Raw genomic sequence first — 15,024 nt, 5'->3', positions numbered from 1 at the left:
ATGCCTACAAGGACTTTTACATGGTATTCACGTGATGGTAAGACAGCAAACCTTATTGATTATGTTATAGTAAACCGAAGAGTGGCAGGATCAATACAAGATACTAGGGTATATAGGAGTGCTGTTATTGATGTTAAAAGAAAAGATCACCATCTAGTAGTGTCTAGGGTTAATTTAAAGCTGAAATATCGGACGGGTAACTACCTTCCTGTAAGCTATGATGCTGGTAAACTCCAGGATGAGAATTTGAGAGAAAGTTTCCAGGAACAGTTGAATACTAAGCTTCAGAGTTTAAAATTTGATAATGTGGAAGATGGTTGGAATAATTTTAGAAAAATAATTTGTAAAGCTGCTGAAGGTGTATTAGGCAAGAAAGCTAGAACTGTATCTAAGGATAACAATAATAAGTCTTTATGGTTTATTAACAGAAGAAAGGACCTGTACAAGAATAATCTGAGTGATAGATAATATGAAAACAAAAGGAATGTAAAAAAAGTGAAAAAAGAATTACAATATGAAGTAAGGAGGTGTGAAGTGGGGGCCATAGATAAAGTTGTCGAGGTTCGGAAGATGCAGCTAGACCACATAATAGTAAAATATTGTTCTGGAATGTTAATAGATGGAGGGGTATTAATCAATATGGACTTGGCCCAGTTAAAGATAGAAATGGGGTCTCAATTAGCGATAAGGAAAAAACTAAAGAGAGATGGGCCGAACATTTTGAGAATTTGCTTAACCGAGATAGAGTTGCAGGAAAAAATATAGAGGAGAATGAAAAAGTTTGTAATACCCTGGTTGTGAAGGAAGATTTGTTTTGTGAGGAGGAATTAGCAACAGTACTAAAAGGATTATAAAATAATAAGGCTCAAGGTGCTGATAGGGTGGTAAATGGGTTTCTTAAATATGGTGGCTCTGAGATTAGAAATAAGTTACTGAAGATTATGAACATGATTTTTGAAAAAGGGTACCTAACGATTTTAGGAAAACCTTAATTAAGCCACTTGATGAGAAAGGTGATAAGAGTGAGTGTGGTAATTATCGAGGCATTAATCTGGTCTCTGTAAGTAGTAAATTACTTAGTAATATGATACTTTTTAGACTGAGAGATGCTGTAGACAAAGTTTCAAGAGAAGAACAGTGCGGTTTTAGAAAAGGTAGAGGATGTGTCAACCAAATTTTCACTCTTAGGCTAATAATTGAGAAGTGCCTGAGTGTTTAAACACCTTTGGTCCTCAGTTTTATAGATTATGAGGAAGCATTTGATTCTGTTGATAGAAGAGCTTTAGTAAAGGTTTTATCCTTGTATGGTATACCAGACAAATACATTAAAGTGATTAGGGCTATGTACGAGAATAACACTGCTGCGGTTAAGGTAGGAAATGCGGTTAGCAGCTGGTTTTGTATTAAATCAGGAGTTAAGCAGGGTTGTGTTCTATCCCCCTTTATATGGATTATTTTGATGGAATTTGTTTTAAGCAGCACAGGAAAGGCAATGGGAGACCACGGAATCAAATGGGGAGGAAAAAGTCTCCTGGTCTTGGATTATGCTGATGATTTAAGCATCCTAGATGAAAGTGTGAGCAAAATGAATGAAGTTTTAGAGGTTTTGCTAGTTCAGGGTGCTAGAATTGGTTTGAAAATTAATGTTAGGAAGACTAAGTCACTAAGGCTAGGAATAAGTGAAGATGAAAAGGTTACGTTGGGCAATGAAAAGATTGATCAGGTGGGCAGTTTCACTTACCTTGGTAGTATTATTAGTAAAGATGGTGTGAGCAGTGAAGATGTTAAAAATAGAATAGCTAAGGCTCAGAGTGTTTTTTCACAGTTAAAAAAAGTCTGGAAGAATAGGAAGATAAGTCTGCAAACCAAGATTAGAATATTCGATGCTACAGTGATGACAGTGGTCAAATATGGCTCTGAAGCACGGGCGCTCCGAACAGCGGATGAAGATTTTCTAAATGTTTACCAGAGAAATTGCTTAAGAATTGTTCTGGGTACCCGGTTCATTAGCCGTATTTCAAGCAATAGGCTCAATGAAAAATGGGGCCCAATAACATGATCTAGGACTATAAGGAAAGAAAGGTTGATGTTGTTAGGGCAAGTTGTGTTGATGAAGGATGACAGATTGCCAAGTGGTGTGTTGGCCTCAGGTGGCTTGGTGCTGCGGTGAGTTGTTAGTAGTAGTAGTAGTAATGAAACAGATCAGACCTATAACAGCATTGCGTTGATGCTAATCATCCAGATCAGTTTCCTGTTGGGTGTAGATTAACAATTATTTTCCACTATGTTGGCTAACATGAATACCTAAACAATGGTGTAAATAACTGATTTCACTTCAAATTCTAATTGAATAGTCTACTTATAAATCTTAACCGTAGTAAAGACGTTCAGGCAGTCTTCTGAAGGATAAAACAGAGATAGACAAGTATGCCTCAGATTTAGGTATTAAAAGTACCAGCACAAAAATTTGGTATGATGCTTGTCAATAAGTTTCAAATTAAGCACCATTCCATATGTTTACGTCCTAGTTAGCATTCCCTGGAAGTTTCAACTAAATGCCACAATCGGATCTTGGAATATTTCAGATAGGCCCATTTGACAGTCAGGATGCACATAGTTGTATTTTGATTTAGTTAAACATCCCTCTCAATATTCTCCAAAACTTTCAACTTGGCAAGTCTTGAATTTTAAGTCACCTAATTGGCTTACTGAAAATCATTCTTTGTTAAGGAAATCTGTGAGTGTCCTCAGAGTTATAGTTGTGAATGACCTGGATGATGCAATTCAAAAGAACTCTTCTTATTGGAGCAAGCAAAGTAAAGTTTATTGAGTAAAATCGGTGATAACAATGAAACCCTTCTAGAGTAGCAAGACTGTTAGAAGAAAAAGCACTGGATTGTGTATAACTCATTTTGGAGGTAAAGGCCTTCAAATGGTTTTTGGTCAGGGCTGAGGTTTTAAGCCATTAAGTCATTTTCCCCTGTATATAGGCTCTTTTCAAACAGAAGTATTCTGTCGAGTTGATATTCCTGACTGTCTGGATTTACAATTGCAGCCAAGTGGAAAAGAGTTTCTGGAAACATAATTTGTTCATGAAAGATTGGGGGGGGGGGGTGCAGCAATGGACCATCAGTATTCATCTGCATCATGATGTGCAGCATGACTGATCTTACTGGTGAACTGAAGTGAAAGAGCCTGCTATGTACCCTCATCCAAGTATTTTGACTTGTGACGCTCCTGTAAGAAATTATTTTAAAGCTTCATTCGACTGAGCTAATTCGTCAAAGGATTTGTCAATTCATCAATCAATTGTATAATTCTGCACCAAATAGGGGGTGCAAACCTCGAAAATTCATTTTAAGTCCCAACTTTTCATCTTTCAGTTAGATGTCCCTCAACTTAATGTGGATGAGTGGAGTGGTTATGCCCTAAACTCCATTCATTGTGTGCAATAAGTTTGGACTAATCCTGCAATATTGCTGCTGCATAGGTATAGCTCCTCTGGTGCTGCAAAACTATTTCGATTTTTACAAAAAAATATTATAATCATATTTTCACCTGCAACAAAAAGAGGCTTGTGAGGAGAGAAGGATGGGATGGCCTCCCTAGGAAAAGACTTGCATGATGAACCATCCCCCTCTCTTTGAAAAACATGACTTCATTTTTGAAGCATTCTTGTACTACATTAAACTCAAGCATAAACAGGGGATTGAAGAGCTTGGCCCTCCCTTTGAAAAGTTAGTCCTGCATGAAACAGTTGAAACAGTCGATAAAAAAAGATTATGGAGAATATGCTTTTTAGGTTAATTCTAAATAGGCAAACATGATTAATTTTATATTCATTTGTTGAAAGCTCTTAGCATACGAAAATTTCCAATTTTGAAAAGAGAGGGAAATCAAAATAAAGAGTAACATTAAAATTCAATAAACAGAAATTATGACTTTTTACCAGTGCTTCAAAAGCTACTACTCTAGAACTAGGTCTTGGCAGCCTGGCAAAAGCAAATGCCAAAACGACCAACAATTACTATTAAAGAATAAATGAAACCCAAGACGAACAAAAATTAAAACAAATGATCATATCAAACATAAAAGATACTGATATAGGTGAATAAATAAATCTTAAAATGAGTAAAACTTAAATTGAGTATTCAAGTCAAACTTAAAAACAAATAAGAATTACTACAAACAGAAGCTTGGCTACTGTCCCTTTCCTCCTGCCCTAGCTGTAAAACTCCTGAAGCCCATTGCATCATTTTCGTTTTAAAGAAAACTACAGTATGCTTTTGTTTTTCGAAACATTGACGACAAATAAAAAATTAAATCCCCATCATAATCAAGACGACAGGAAAGAACTAATGAAAATAAACTGAATATTTGGTATATAATGATATCAGTCTCTAGATACTCAGCAATGGAATATTTTATTACACTGTACTTTTTTTCGTTTTTTTTTTTAATGTTACAAATGTAAAAAAAAAAATGTTAGTAATATAATTTGTTATTCACTGGAAACAACAATTCAAAATTTTATCTCACTTGTAATTTTTTTATTTTTCAATGTTATAAATAAAAAAATGCTTATAGTATAATTTATTTTCAATGAAATGCAAATGACGTACGCAGTAGGGTTCAGAACTTTTATTGTTAGGGAAAGGGATAGTAAACAAACCCCTGAATGTAGTAATTTCTGTCTGTTTTAAGTTTGGCCTGAATATTCAATTTAATTTTTACTCGCTTTAAGATTTATTTATTCATCTATATCGGTATCTGCTATCTTTAGGTTTGATATGATTATTTATTTTAATTTCAATTTGTTTTGGGTTTTATTTATTTTTGAAAAGTAATTTATGGTCCTTTAAGGTTGAATTATTATAAGAATTTATTTCTGCTGGTCTTAATTTTAAGATGGCTCTTTTCTTTTCTTTGAAACCCTTCTATTGTGGATTTTTTTTTTATCTTCATTTTTAATTGCCAAAGTTTATTGTTGTTTAATATAATGAATATTTCTCCAGTTTCCACGTCTTTGGCTAAAGAATTCAGTGGATTGTAATTTATTTGTTCAAATTTGTGTCTTTGATTTATTTCAACATTCAACTGAATGCCATAAGCAATTTCTGAGATATTGAAAATCCGCCCTTTTGACTACTGGGCACACATTGTCTTTTGGTCAAGTTCAACATTCCCCTCAACATCCTCTGAAAGTTTCAACTTAATACCCTTAACTGTTCTTGAGATATTGCATCTGTTGCATCCACTATTATAACAAGCTGGACATGCATAGTATTTTTTGATTTAGTTCAGCATTCCCTAGAAGTTTCAATTAAATGCCACAATCGGATCCTGGAATATTTCAGATACGCCCATTTGACAGTCAGGATGCACATAGTTGTATTTTGATTAAGTTAAATATCCCCCTCAATATTCTCCAGAAGTTTCAACTCTATACTTTAAACCATTCCTAAGGTATTGCAGACATGCCATTTTGACAACCAGAATGTATTTGGTGTCTTTTAATTTAGTTCAACATTCCAGTTGACATATCCTGAAAGTTTCAACTTAATTTTATCAGCTGTTCCTAAGATATTGTAACTACGTCCATTAACAAGGGGATACACACAGTATCTCTAATTTCAACATCCCCGTCAACATTCTCTAAATGTTTCAGCTTAATACCCTCCCCTAACTGTTCTTGAGAATTGAAGATATGAATGCGTATAGTATCTTGAGTTTGTTTGACATCTCTCTTAGCATTCCATGAAAGTTTCAACTTAATCTTTGTAGCCGTTTCTGAGATTAATATAGATACGCCCAGGTACGCCATTTTGACAAATTGGATGCACTAAGTGTCTTTTGTTTTTTTTGCATCATTTCCTCATTACTCACTAAATTGAACTGAATAACTTTAGCTATTCGTGAAATGTTGCAGATAAGCCCTTTTGATGTCATTTGTACAAGCAGGATGCAATTAAACTCTTTTGATTTGGTTCAAAAGTTTTAGTTGTAATAGAAGAAGTTGCTGTGGTATTTGCAGTCACATTCGCAGTAGTAGTAGCAGTGCTATTCATAGTCACAAGCAGTTTGAGTCACAGTCATAAATTGTCGCAAGTAGTCATAGTCGCAAGTATTCGCAGCCTGAAATAGTCGCAAGAAGTCACGGTCACAAATAGTTGCAGTCGCAAGCAGTTGTAGTTGCAAATAATCAAAGTCACAATCACAAGTAGCCTTAGTCGCAGTAGCCGTCGCAAGTAGTCCTGGTTGAAGTCGCAAGTAGTCAGAGTTGCAGTCGCAATTAGTCGCAAGTAGTGACGAAGGCCACATTGCCTTTCCATAATACAAAAAAAGTAGAAAAATAGGGAATTTTTTTTTATAAGAAAGTGGAGTGCAACTTTAAATTAATATTTCGACCCTATATCCTAGGGTCGTCCTCAGCAAAACAAATGAAGAAAAAACCAATATAAAAGAAACTCACATTGAAATTCAATCGTTAAAACTAAAAAAAAAACAAAAAAAAATCAAAACAGCCCTAGCATCATTACTTCAAGGAAGTTCAACCAGGACTGAAACACCAAGCGAAGTGAAAAAAAAACAACAACAAATCATTCAAATGGAATAAGAAACACTTATAGACAAGCTCTTAAAGCTAATCTTTTCCTTTTTGGCAGCCAGTCTAGAAGGTCTATCCATAACAGGTTGTGTGGACTTTTTTACTGGTTTTTTAATAGCCTATAATTAGTTAAATCATTTCTAATTAAATTTGTATATAAAGGCATTATTCAAATATTCCCCCAAATCCTTATTTAAAAAAGTATTACTATTTATTTTGATTTTAATTTCAATTGCCTCTCGAACAACCTGTTTTATGCCTAAATCATTGCTAATATGGCAAGTTTTTTCAAAAAGAATTTTACGGCTAGGGTTATCATAGATATGACTGCTTAAAGAAGAATCAAAAGAAATGTTTGTACTATTAGAATTTAAAGCTTTAGTTGTGTCATCTTTGTGTTATTAAAGGCGTTTTTCTAAATTTTGATGGGTTCTACCAACATAAAAGTCTGCACAGTCACATGGTATTTGATAAACCCTTCTTTGGCGAGTAACTGGGGTTATATCTTTACCAGAGTTTAGGAGATTCATGATTTTAAAGTTATTGGTAAATAATACATAAAAATTATTTTGTGTGCAAACTTTTTTAAACTTGTTGTGACTTTTGGAATATATGGACGGTAAATTATGGTTGAGGGCTTGGCAGGAACTTCACATGGTAAAAGACCCTTGATTTTATGGGAGTGTCTTGCCAATCTTCGGATAATTTTATTGTTAATAGAGATAAAGAGATAACCGTTTCCAAAAAGTATGTCTCTAACAAAATTTAGTTCATCTGTGATGTGAGATTCAGAGCAAATATTTAGGGCACGATCGACAAGAGACGTAACAACAGCTCTTTTAACTTAAAGGGACATAGTTAAAAATCAAATCTCTTTAAAAATTCCTTAAATTGGATTTAAAATGTAGATATCTGTTGTTTTGTGTGAATTTCTGTAAATTGTAAAATCTAGTTTAACAATGCTACGACTAATTAATACATCCAGAGACGGTAATTTATTTGCATTTGCAATTCTAAGGTAAATGGTAGATTTCGGTCATATGTATTAAGGTGATGTAGAAAGCCCCTAAGTTCATTTCCCCCATAATTCCAGAGCGATATTACATCATCCATGTAACGCCCCAATTAGATATGTTTTAAAAAAGTATGAATCTAAGGCCCAATTTTCAAGGTGCTCTACATAAATATTCGCTAATAACCTGGATAGCGGTGACCCATGGGAAGACCCTTTGTTTGTTGATAAAAAGGATTACGGAACTGAAAATACATTGAATACTTATTACAAATTTTGATTAGGGACATTAAAACCTTCCAATCTATTCCTGTTGTTGAATGTTCGATTAAATGATAGTTTTCTTCTATTTTATTTTTTAATAATTGCTGAGATACTGCTATATCAATATTAGTATACATAGAAAATATGTCAAAACTACCTACTACTGTATATTCTGAAATGCTTGCATTTTTAAGTTTTTTCACTAAATCTATCGAATTACATAAGTACGATTGTTGGGAATAGAGCAAAGGTTTGAAAGCTGTGCATAACCACTTTCCAATATTGGAAGCCAGGGCTTTCGTACATGGTACAATTGGCCTTAATGAAATACCTTGCTGATGTAATTTCGGTAAACCGTAAAATTTTCGGAAAAAGCTACCACGGGGGAAAAATTTATTATACAATTGTGGGGTGATTTTGATATTTTGTTTTGGATTCTTTAATTCTGTTATAATTTTATTGGCAAACTTATCAGTATGGTCGTGAGTCATGGTAGTATATGTATTTGTGTCTTAAGTGTGAATAAATTTTGTAGTCTTAATCTAACGTATCCATGACCACAAGTGAATTCCTCTTATCTGCTTTTCTTATTATAATTGAAGGGTCTTTGCGAAGATTAGATAAAATTTTGTTGTCGTGCGAAATTTCTGGCGTCAAATTATTAGGAGACGTAACTTTTTTTTGGCTGCCGTAAAGTGTATATATAAAACAAGACCTAACTTCATCTGGGTTAGAAATAGATGTGTAGTGTTTGTACAAAGAATATTCTAAGGAGGAAACTATATCTGCCACAGGAACTTGTTTTGGTGGATAAGAGAATTTTGGACCTTTCTCAAGAGTGTGGATTTCTTTAGGTTCAAGAGCTCTAGAGGAGAGATGAACGATAGCGGGTCCAGGAGTAAACCTCGGAGTATAAGTACGATAATTCATCAAAGATTCGTACCTCAGACTTTCGAATTTATTATAAATACGCTACCTAGACAAACGAAAATCGTGACTAAATAAATTCCTTTCCAATCTAACAGCCTAAAAATAATCAACCATGGACAGATTTTCTTTCTGAGGAAATAATATGTCTTTTTTTTGTTTTTTGTCCTTAATAATGTGGATTTAGGTTTTTTAAAATGTAATGTATGCGCGAGTTGCGCTTTTTTCCGGGTATTTAAATGCAATTTATATATTAAAGACTTAGGAATAAGGTTTTCATTTCTGCAAAATTCTATAAAATTTCGCTGGTTGATAGTATTAGCGTGTTTTCGCCTAAACTAATGAAATAAAAGATAGCATAGGTCAACTGCTCCCCATGAGCAAGACGTAAATAGCGAAAAAGACCACACTGGCTTTCCATCATAAACAATAAGTAGAACAATAGGGACATATTTTATAAAAGACAGTGGAACGCAACATCAAATGAATATTTGGCTCTATCGCCGTCCTTAGCAAAAGTCGCAGTTGTAGTCACAGTAGTAGTAGCAATAGTGGTCTTGAAAGTTTCAAGTTAATAGCCTTAGCTGCCCGTAAGATATTGCAGATATGCCCTTTTGAAATCCTGGATTTTTTATATAGTTTAACACCCCCTCAACATTCCCTGAAGTTTCACCTCAATACCCTTAGTCGTTTCTGATGCAACCAGGATCACATTCCCCTCTTTCCCATAGATAGATCCTGTATATAAACAATGGGCACATTGCATAAATTACAATCCTCGCTGCAGGGCTGTGGGGGACATGACATCCCCGGAGGCATAGTTATGAGATCTTTCGACTATTTTGAACAAAATGGCTATTTCATAATTTTAATTAGTGTTGAGGGGGGGGGGCTTCTGAATAGGACGAGGAGGCCATTTGACCTTCCAAGCACTTTTCAACATGCCCTGAAAGTTTCAACTTAATACACTCAGCAATTCCTGAGATATTGCCGATGCACCCTTCCGAAAATCAGCATGCACATAGATTTTGTTCAACATTTCCTGAAAGTAGTCACAAGTAGATTTAGTCGTAAATAGTCGTAGTCACAGTAGCAAATTGTCGTTGTCGCAAGTAGTTACAGTTTGTTGCAACTAGTCGCAGTTTCAGCCGTAGTAGTAGTGGCCCTGAAAGTTTCATGTTATCCCTTAGCCATTCTTAAGATATTGCACATTCCTCCTATTACTAGCATGGATTCACACAGTGTCTTTTGATTTAACTCAACATCCCCCCCATTTTCTAGTAATAGTCTTGCATGTAAAAAAATGAACAAATTGTATATTTTACATTCCTTGCTTTGGAGGCTGTCGGGGCATGGTATCCCTGGAGGCATAATTGTTAAGTCATTTTGAACTATCTTAAACAACCTGGCTTTTGAATTTCTACCAGTGGTAGTTAAAAGAGGGGGTATTTAAAAGAGCAAGAGGAGGGGGCTGGTTGCCCGAGGATCACTCTTCAACGTCTCCCTCAATATTGCTGTTTTGCTTTTTTGACAACCATCCTCCACAAAGTGTTTTTGATTTTTTCTTTTTTGACATCCCCCTGAACATTTTCTGCAAGTTTCACCTTAATACCTAAAGCCTTTTTGGAGATGCAGGATCAAATATACCTGTTTTTCCCAATAACCAACCTTATATATCAACAATGGGTAACTTGCAACCCTTGCCTTAGGGGATGTGGAGAGTTATTTCATCCCTGGAGGCATGGTTATTTGACCTTTAAACTATTTTGAACAAGATGGCTGTTTCAGAATTTGATTCATAATCTTGGTGGTTGGAGGGGAATGTACTAAAAAAGAGCATGGGAGAAAACTGGTCGGAGAGCTGATAATCCTCTGACCACTTTTCAATATCCCTCTCAATATGCCTTGAAAGTTTCAACTTAATACCATCAGCCATTCTAAAGATATTGCAGATACGCTTTTTTGATAAACTGGATGCACATAGTGCCTTTTGATTCAGTTTAACATTCCCCCAAGTTTCGCCTCAAACATTCCCCTTTTCTTATGGTACATTCTGCATGTCTACAGTTTACATCCCTTGGCCCAGGACTGTGGGGGGGGGGGGTATGGAATGTCCAGAAGCATTGTTATAAGACTTTTTGACTATTTTGAACAAGATGTCACTGATGTGTCATTTTGACAACCAGCATGCACATAATGTGTTTTGATTGCGTTTGGCATCCCTTTCAAGATTTACTCTAAAGTTTCACCTTAATACCCAGGCCTTTTTGGAGACCCAGTATCAAACATGCTCTTCTTTCCCAATAATTCCAGTTTAAAAAAATAGTTTACAAAAGGAGTTTGGACTTTACAATAGGTTTTTCAATGTTAAATAAGTTCCTGCCAGCGCAAGGATGATGGTCAGTGGATTAATATTACTAATATAAGTACAGTATAAACACATTCCTTCCATTATTTTATGACCATTTTGCTATAGTGGCAGAATATGAATATGAATCCCTGAGGTCAGTCTTTATTTACATAGCCAAATTTTTTTATAATTTCGTGGGAGTGGACTGTGATTCACCAAATAGGTGCGCAAAGAGCCAGGACTCAGCCCAGTGCCATTTTAAATTGAACATGGGGATTCTGCAAATTTTTCGGAAATGAAAATTCAGGTCCAGATATCCTATACTTGCGTATCTTAATGCTTAAGGCACAATTTTTGTCGAATGGGAGAGAAGAGGGTTGGATCTCAGATGATCGTAAGGAAGTTTGCGCTTGTACATAGGGAATAGGTAGTCACTTGCCCAAAGCTCATATATTCTATAGGAGGCAGCATAATGTATTTTCAGTAAGCAATTTTAAAGAAACCAAATCTTACCTTAGAGCGATTTCTATCAATCTAATTTACAAGCAAAGCCATACCATTCAGTAATTACGAAATGATCTAATATCTTATTCAGTGCATGTAGTTTATGTGAACCGAATTTCAAATTAGATGCCTAAGATTCGACAGTCTTCATAGACTATCTTCTTTTCACGATATTTGTGAATATAAACAAACTCTTCTCCTGTTCTCAAAATCTTATTATTTTTAATTCGTAATACACTTTTTATTGCTAATGCTCTAAAATTAGGGTCTGGAATAAGTCAAAGAGTGTTCAAGAACCCCTTTCCTACTACAATTAAAAATGTCGCACAAATTATGATTTCCATAAAGAGAACATATATTTCCAATAAAAACTGATGAGTGGGAACTAAAATAAGTCCTCAGTCTGTCTTATATCATGAAACTTATGAAAAAACAAACAAAAAAAAAACAAACCATATTTCGTCTCTTTTTCTAGGTTGTCATCTGTGATACCAAACAGGAGAAAAATGGCTCTTTTTGGGTTCCAGTTGGTACTGACCATGATTGCTGCATCAGTGATGCAGAAATTTGGTGGCAGATTTTCACTTGGGAGGTGGTTGATCTGTTCAACGAAACTTTTTACTTATCTTCCGCCATCAGATGAATACCTACATTCACTAGCAGGTCACGTAAAAGAGAAAAAGAAAAAAAGAGACAGAGATGACGAAGATGATAAAGTTTTCAAAGTTCCAAGAAACTTAGACATTAGCTTGAATAAAAAGATGATCACCCTTGAGGACATTATAAACTTGAAGTATTATATTGACTATCAGTGGCTAATTGATTTTTCAATATATGCTTTTTTAGTATATGGATTCACTGAAGTTTACTATGGTATTTACATGGATGTTGGAAATCAAATGAATCTGAGCGTTCTATGGTGCGGAGTCCTTTTGTGTTATAGTGTAAAAATTTTGTTAAGCACAACTGGTTTATATTTCAGAAGTGATGAAACTCAAGCAGAGCGCAGTATTGTTATCATATCTGGTTGTAGCTACTTTGTTTTTGCGCTAGCAATTTTGATAGTTGACGAAAAGAAGCTTGAGCTAGGTTTAGATTCAGCTTATGCAAGCTTTAATCAAAGTGCCCATGAGTTCCTCAACTTAGCCGGGATTGACTCTGATGGAATAGCAAGCAAATTGATTTTAAAGTTGTGTGTTGCTGTATGTTGCGGGATTTCAGCAGCTTTAATTACGTTTCCTGGTTTCAGACTAAGCCGTATGCACTGGGATGCCTTGAAACTGTGCCAAGGGAAACCATTTAAGAAGTTACTACTGCATACTAACTTCATCATGCCATTTTTGGTTGCTCTAATGTGGGTGAAGCCACTTACTAGAGAATATTTGACAGAGCGTATATTCTCAGGGCGGGATAAACCCTTCATGACAGATAATATATTTGATATACTAAGGATTGTTATGACTATATTCTTTTGCATTAGCAGAATTATTTTGTTGCCAACATATTTGCAAGTATACTTAAACAGTGCTGAAGAATCCCTGCTTTCGCAAAAGAAAGAAGCAGGACGTGTTTCCAATGTTGATATTCAAGTAACTGTTGCTCGCCCTTTCCATTGTTTGTTTATAGTGGCATTACAAATTGTTGCTCCAGTTATGATCACACTCTGCTTAGCCGTTCTATATAAAACCCTAGGCGATTTCAGTTGGATGGGAAATTCTGTAAACAGACATTTTGTTAGAAATCAGACGTTTTCTGCTGCTTCTGATGGCACTAATCAGAAAGAACAATTTGTCACAGCTATGTCAATGTTTAGGGATGTCTTTGGGATTAAAGTGTTTCGTGGACTGTTGGGTTTTGCCACCTGGTGGGCCAATTTTGTGATATTTGCAACATCATCCCTAGGAATTGCCTATTGTTCTTACTTTAATGCTAGTTGATTTTGAATTTTTTATTTTGTTTTTAGTCCATAACTAGTCCTTTCACCTGTTTTTGGATTGTTCAGATTTCATGAAACCTTATTTAATAAACCTTTCCATTTTTCGAAGCGGTTTTTCTCTTGTTTTTTATTGTCTCAGAATAGAACGTGAGGCCACCTTTATAGAAAAATGCTAAAATTCCACTGCTTTGTGTCTCAGGTTGATATGCTTTAACTTCCAGTCTTTACAAATTGTTTTTGTGTGCTTTAGCACCTTAATATTGAAGAAACTCAATCAATAAACCTCCAAACAGGGTTGGACTTTCGAATCCAAATTCAAAAGCTGATTATAAATCAAGAACTAATAGGCTCATTTCACAAAGGAAACATTAAACCAGCTGCGAATCAGCTACCAGTTGATCAAATCCCCTGTTGAACATTCTAGAAGTCTCTGATTTATGGTTATAAGCAACTTTTCAAAAGAAAAGAATAACTAGATCGAACACTTTAGGGTCAAATGATATGAGATCGACCGAGCGGCGACAGTAAAGATGAAAATTATGCATGTAATTACCAAATTATCAAAAAAAAAAAAATTGTTTTTCTGTACAATTTTTAGTTTTATATCTGTTCAAAATTTTTATTAGCGAAATAGTAGTCAAATATACCATGGAAACTTATGGTACAATGGCAATGCTAATTAATTTTGCTAATAAAGTAATTTTGTTTTGTATACAATATGCAACAATGTGACATGGTTCAAATTTTTTTTTTAGGTTCATGTTATTCTGTTGAGTCTATTCCAGCTCGTAGAAAATTAAATTTGGCGGAACCTTTATACATTCCTGTCATCTTTCGCTTTAATTTATATAGGCTATAAACTTTTTACAACGCTTAGTTTTTTTTTTCAACATACATTCAGTATTGATACATTCTTAACACCCTGACGATTGTTATAGAAGCATAAGCAAATTATAAAAAGATGTCCTTCAAAGCACCCATTGGGAGGGTGGAGAAGAGTCCCTTTTCCAGATATTGTTTCAGATTTTCTTCATAGCATTAGGTTTCAGCATGCATCACCATGAGGAGAAAAAAAAACTATAAAAATAATTTTAAACTATTTTTTTTATGAGGATGAGGACGGATCTTTCACTTCTACCATCTCTTCTTTGTGTATGGATATTTTGTTTGATTTAAAAGATTAAGTCTCCATTTGGATTTCTTGGTGTTATATCAACTCGTGCAATAATTTTACCGACGGTGCCACTATTCTCTATTCGGCTAAATAAAGAAAATGAAAATACTGGTATGAAGTCTACCAAAATCTCACTCTTGGTCGGTTAACGCAACGGTTTTACAAACACATGTTCTGATTTTACGGATGGCGCCACAATTTGTCATTCGGTTAAATGAAGAACACGGAACATAGTAAAGCTGATCGTGTA

At 34.9% G+C, this 15,024-nt stretch overlaps 1 protein-coding gene across 2 annotated transcripts in view; it reads left to right on the top strand.

Annotated features, from left to right (window-relative positions):
* The window catches only part of emei (transmembrane protein 161-like emei), a 28,424-nt gene extending 14,701 nt beyond the window's left edge, over positions 1-13,723 (top strand). Inside the window, exon 2 of one of the 2 annotated variants that reach the window (XM_089097841.1) lies at positions 12,140-13,723. In XM_089097841.1, coding sequence (XP_088953967.1) covers positions 12,171-13,601 — 1,431 coding nt within the window. In that variant the 5' untranslated portion in view covers positions 12,140-12,170 and the 3' untranslated portion in view covers positions 13,602-13,723. The remainder of the gene's footprint in view (positions 1-12,139) is intronic. The other variant, XM_089097840.1, reaches the window with a different exon arrangement.
* Positions 13,724-15,024: the final 1,301 nt, after the last annotated feature.

This window comes from Artemia sp. Qi Xiang Cuo, chromosome 12 (genome assembly GCF_049724085.1).
Source record: "Artemia sp. Qi Xiang Cuo chromosome 12, ASM4972408v1, whole genome shotgun sequence".
NCBI lineage: Eukaryota > Metazoa > Arthropoda > Branchiopoda > Anostraca > Artemiidae > Artemia > Artemia sp. Qi Xiang Cuo.
Note: the sequence above shows the minus strand (reverse complement) of the source record. Positions and strands in the feature narration are given on the sequence as shown.